The sequence below is a fragment of the Centruroides sculpturatus genome, unplaced genomic scaffold (assembly GCF_000671375.1).
Source record: "Centruroides sculpturatus isolate CEXI.00-Female unplaced genomic scaffold, Cexi_2.0 scaffold369, whole genome shotgun sequence".
Classification (NCBI taxonomy): domain Eukaryota; kingdom Metazoa; phylum Arthropoda; class Arachnida; order Scorpiones; family Buthidae; genus Centruroides; species Centruroides sculpturatus.
In genome coordinates, this window is record NW_019384649.1 from 180,096 (window position 1) to 186,095 (window position 6,000).

The 6,000-nt window shown below is 30.1% G+C and overlaps 1 protein-coding gene across 1 annotated transcript in view; it reads right to left on the reverse strand.

Annotated features, from left to right (window-relative positions):
- The window catches only part of LOC111626264 (probable chitinase 10), a 29,206-nt gene that overhangs the window by 2,496 nt on the left and 20,710 nt on the right, over positions 1-6,000 (reverse strand). The window contains exon 10 of the mRNA XM_023369582.1: positions 2,647-2,667. Within this exon, the coding sequence (XP_023225350.1) occupies positions 2,647-2,667 (21 nt within the window). The remainder of the gene's footprint in view (positions 1-2,646; positions 2,668-6,000) is intronic.

Sequence of the window (6,000 nt, forward strand, 5' to 3'; positions counted from 1 at the left end):
CATTGTCATATTCTTCATTTTATCTTGTAAGCATTTACACACGTTTTTATAAACAAGATTAACTTATATGCATAAATGACTTTCTTCCTTATAAGAAACCTTCAAAGAACAATCCATAATTTATTGCTTGAAGGTTTGTTTTACTACTTGAAACATTATTATAAAATAATATTACATTCTCTTAATTACTATTATGAAATAATAAATGAAAGAATTAAAATTTTAATTCGTTAAACTATTTTATTAGCAGTATATTTCTTGCACCAAACTTCAGATTATTTTATGTTTATTGACGCTTGTGACACAGTTTATCCTGACAATTTTGGGCTAAAAATACAATATTAATAATAAATTAATACCTCTTAACTGTACTAAAATATGCTAATTAGTTAACTGTATTTTGTGTGAATTTAAAGTATCATACGACGGTAAATAAAGGATTCGCTGTTTGTATATTGTATTATAAGATCGAAATTTATAACAATATAAAAATACGTATAAGATGTTAAAAATTCTTATTTAGTCTTGTATAATGAATCAAAATATTTCTCAATGTAAAGGATGGTATTGATAATATAAAACAAATAAATAACTTTACGTTCAGCGTGAACTTCTCGTTATGTTTATTATCTTTTCTTCCTTATTTCCTTCTGATAATATATACTAATATAAATTATTTCGAAGAGTAACTGCTTAGATTAATAAATAATAAAATGGAATAAAACTTTTGCAGTAATTATTAAAATAAAATGATTTAAAATATAGAATTTTAACTGATTCTATCATAATTTATACATAAAAAGTAAGTAATTAATCTTTATTGGCGTAAAAGGCTTTCGCCTGTTACAAGGGCGTTTTAATTTTGAATAAACGCATATTAACATCTCATATAGTAATTATGCCAATAAAGATTAATTCTTTATTGGCGTAAAAGATAAATATCTTTTACACCAATAAAGATTACTTACTTACTTACTTACATAAAAAGTAATCTAGCGATATATAATTATTTTATATGATATCCAGCGATCAGTACTATAATGTGAAAAATACGCATAACAAAACTTTAAATAAATATTTGCATAAATTACATTTAAAAATTTAAATGTTGACATTCAGTTATTTACCGAAAACAAAAACAAAGTCGATTGATTTATTTGCATTTAAAATAAACTGCTTTTATAATATTGTACAATAAATTGACAATAGTAGGATATTATTTCAAGTATTTTTCAAATAGTTTTAAATTCAAAATATTTGTTACTTCTGTTTTTGCTGCTGCCGTATTATCTATGTTACATATTAATTTGGAAAGCCTCAAATACTCTCCAGCTTTGTTTGAGAGAATGGCTGAGGGTAAAATCATGATTCAGGTATCAAATTAAAACTCTTATCCTGTAGATGATGCCGCCGAGACAGATTTGAGAAATTTGAAATGGTTCTCGCGTGGCGGAGTGGCAAACATACAATGTGAAGCATACAGGGACAAACATGTCGGGCTCATCCGCTTCATCTAGCAATTTAGTTTTTTAAGCGTTAGAACAACTATCCTCTATCCTCTACTCTGAATTCTTGTTTTTTTCCTAATTAGGCATTAATTAAAATACTTTTTGCATAATTTATTTAACATTAATAAATTTACACATTTACACTACTTATTTAAATAATAAAAGTGATTCTTAATTTTACTTTATTTTTAAACTAAACTATTTTAATTTTTTAGAATCTGTAATAAAAAAAGTATTTATTAGTAAAATAAGCTTTATGATTGTATTTTAATTGAATAAAGCCGTCGATTTCAACGTGTTCCTGCTAGTCCCTATTAAAAGCCTATTTGCTTAAACCCTTTCCGAAACATGGGTTTCTGTTAAGTTCATTATTTATTGTATATTAATTATGATAAAACTGCGCATAATAATGAAATATAGAATTTAAAAGCTTTTTTTTATTATGGGTACTTTTAATCCTGTATATAGATAAATCGATAATATAAATAACAAAATTATAGCGCTGTATATGATAATCATATTAGTATCCTTGGCTATATGGATGAAAATACTACTAAATTTCTGAAAATTCTGTCCTCACTCTTGCTACTATGGCTATAAATAGCTCTACAATACATTTAAGCAACACAGAAAGTACAGAAGTGACTGAGAAAACACGGTTACTAATGTTAAAAAAAACTCTAATTATTCATTGAAGATTATTTATTAAAATAAACGAGAAAAATAAATAATTTATTTTAAATTGTCATTCAAACTTTATGCAAAATATTTAAAACAATTCACAATCTATTTTAATGTCTTATTAACAATATTTTCTGATCTATTCTACAGCACTGCTTTTTAAATCTTCAATGATATGCTAAAAATGCAGAGAGAATCGTAATTCATTTTTGTTTCTGACATGAATAATTATTGCTGCAGGTAAAACTAGAAACTTGGTGAAGTTATAATAAATTTTAAACAAACTTAAGCCTATATCTATATTACATGGTCTGTTTTATTATAAAAATATTATTTAAACTTTATATAATTTATTAAATTATTCGCGAAATATTTTTTTAAAAATTATACTTGATATTAAAAACTAAAATTTTGATGATAAATTTTTATGTTAAAAATTGTTAGCAACCGTACTCACTTGGAATGTTGGCAATTCAATCTAGAAATAGATAAATGAATAAAATTAAATCACTCTGGAAATTTATAGAATTTAAAAGATAAGCAAAGAATTAAAAATTACATCGACGATATTTTCTCATTTCTAATTAAATTAAAAATAAAACATAATCTTGTATCCTTGAATGATTCTACTTAAAAAAAAACGAGTTTGCTTAAATATGTCGGAATTCGCTGATTAAAGCAATAATCGCATTGTCTAAGATACACTTCTCGTTAGCCCTGTTATTCCATTTGGCTCTTATTTTTGATTAAGGGAGCCAGTGCCAAATCCTTAACTACGTCGTCAAAATCGAATTTTTCGCATATTTGTGTTGTATGGACAATACATTCGGGAAGCTATTCACACATTGTAATAGAGTCTCATTAGTTATATCAATGTAGCGTAGACACGAAATATTCGAATTTCGTCTTATGAATCGTCACCTTTATATTCCGATTATATTCGTTATTCGATGCTAAATCTAAATGCATAAATGATTCATAAGGTCGTCCTCGTCTTTAATGTAGAAATGTTGCGAAGGCAACCAAAAATGGCCCTTTGCTCTTCAAAAAGTACAGATTATTCCTTGGTATATTATTGCTAAAAACAATAGTTCCTATGGAACTGTTTCGGGATTATTTGTACGCGTATCCGTTTCTTGGTAATCAAATAAACGTGCTCGTTTTCTCTATCCGAATACAAGAAGAATTTTTTTTACCATATTCTGCGTTATAAATACTTAAACGTGATACAAGGAAGCTACTGTGGTTTAATGCATTTCCTGTGAGCACAACGTCACATTACCGCGAAAACTTTAAAAACCAAAAAACTAGACTCCTGAAGGGCGGGCCACCTTTAGACACTTGGCCCGTTGCCCGGCTCTAACGACGGCACCGAACAAAGCCAAACGTTTCCATTGATTCCAATGTAAAAGTGGACGATACGCACACATTAGCAGATGCAGTGCCAGCAATTCAGGGGTTTCTCCCATAGCGTGATGTAAAAATCAATAATAGTCTGTGGGGGCAAGATATTTTTTACGAAATTTAAAGCTTAATATCTGAGGAGAATTTTAAAAATTTCTGAAATTTTGCCGTTAGATTTTTTTATTTCGGCCATTTGCTTTTGATATGTTTAGGAAAATAACAACACTGAATAGGGAGGAATGGCTGCATCGTATCTTTTGAACCAACCCGAAGACGTAAATTATAAATGATGGAAAAAATAAAGAATGTTTGAAGAGTCCGGAAATAATGTTTGCACTTTTCGACTTTTGATGTGCAACTGAAAATTGTTCTTCGGTTCCAATCGTCACAAACAGTTTTTTGCAGTGCAAGAATAACATAAGGACAAAAAGTATCGATTGAGCAGTCATCCAAGACCTCAGTTGTTCGTTTCGCAAAGTTTTTCTTCGAGAGTTTTCTCTATTCTTCTACATATAAATACATTTTCTGATTCGTTTCGTCGAGCTGTCTCCAACGGCGTTTCTTCTTTTCCGGATCAGAGTGTTTTTTCCAGAGCTATGGGTTCCGGAAATTTGCTACTTCTAACTGCTTTTTCCGACGTTCGGCTGAACGTAAGTTGTAATTTCCGATTTTCTTTGTCTTTATTATTCTTGTTTTTTCGCCACCGTGAAGAATAATGTTTCTACTATTCTATTTTAAATGTCTTTTCTGCATTTATGCAAGAAATCGAACATATTTTTAGACCCTTCTCAACGATATTTAGCGTTCCATTCAGTAGCGTAGCGTAGGGAGGGCGACAGGGGCGGCCCGCCCCGGGCGGCACTTTATAGGGGGCAGCAGAATTTCACAATAAATAATAATAATATCTTGTAAGAATTTGAACCATTTGATTTCATATTTCGTCCACCTACGATTCGGACCGATTGAAATGAGAACGGAATAGTGTTACCATCCGACTCGCCGTCCGGAGATACTGTGCGCGACCTGTCGATTTTTTTTTTTTGCTTGTACAGTACGATTCATTCGCAATCATATACACCTCCAATATCCAATAGAGCTAGATCACTTGTGTTACTCGTATCCAAGTCTCCCTAGTCGCTAACTGTACCTCATCTAGAACCGGCATGCACTGCAAATTATTCTTCGCATTGCAAAATGATATACGCATGCATCAGGAACTTCTGTTCGAACAAACCTCACCTGCCGTCCGGGTCAGCGATTTTAAAAAGGTGGCAACACTAGCACGGAATTTTTCATTACTTATTCTGTGACGAAACTGAATTTTAGTCTTTTAAATTGAGATACCTAAATAATGGGATGTCGAAATTTTCCTCTGCCCCGGGCGGCTGACATTCACGCTACGCCACTGGTTCCATCGTATATAAAGTTTACACGGGGAGTTGGCTCTATTCGAACTCTTCGTCTTAATGTTTGATTTTATATTTATAAGATTTGAGAAGATCCAGCATATTTTTCGAATTTAGTATACCTGAAAAAGAACCCAGAAGCGGCTACGAAAACGTTTGTTATTAATCACTTAGCGGTTAGTGGTTGCTGCCAACCTTAATTGTCGTTATCCCAGTGTGGTAAGCAGATAGCTAAAAATTTTATACTCAGTATCGAAACCTAATTGTTGCACTCGGTGAAAACGGGTAAGATCGGCTATAATCTACTAACTTTAATCTTTGCTATCGTTACGATACCAAAATTATACGCTTTGGAAACGTTAAAAAAACTATTTAAAAATGAATTATCTTTAACAAAATGAATACTTTATTAATTAATTAATAGGAGAGTAGATTTTATGAAAAACATTTTCAAAATTAAAGTCAAGTTACTTTACTTAAAATATTTTCTCGTGATGCAAAGTAAATATAAACCCAATCGTTGATATTAAGAATGTACTTGAAACTTTTAGAATCATTTACCTTATCACTACTTGTAATTACAGTTATTTGTAATTTTTTAAATTTAATAAATACAGAATAAATTAATTAAAAGTATATTAGTTAAAATTTAGTTTTCTATGGTACATTTATTCTGTTATGGTGTTTGTATTTGTACACTTCAGCGTAAATCGTTACTATTTATTATAATCTAGTATAATCGATTTTATTTTATAAAACAACTAGCTGCAAGGACCCGCTTCGCTGGGTTTTATTTGTATGTAATATAGTTTTACATATATATATATATATAAAAGACTGTTTTTCTAAGTAATCTAGAATCTAGCTGCAAGGACGCATTTGTGAACTGTTATTTACGATATTTGTAATAATTTTTGTTTAATCACTTTATTTCAACTTTTTTTTGCTAATTATTTATTCGCTCGAACTTCATTAAAACCTCAACTGTACCCCGAACAACA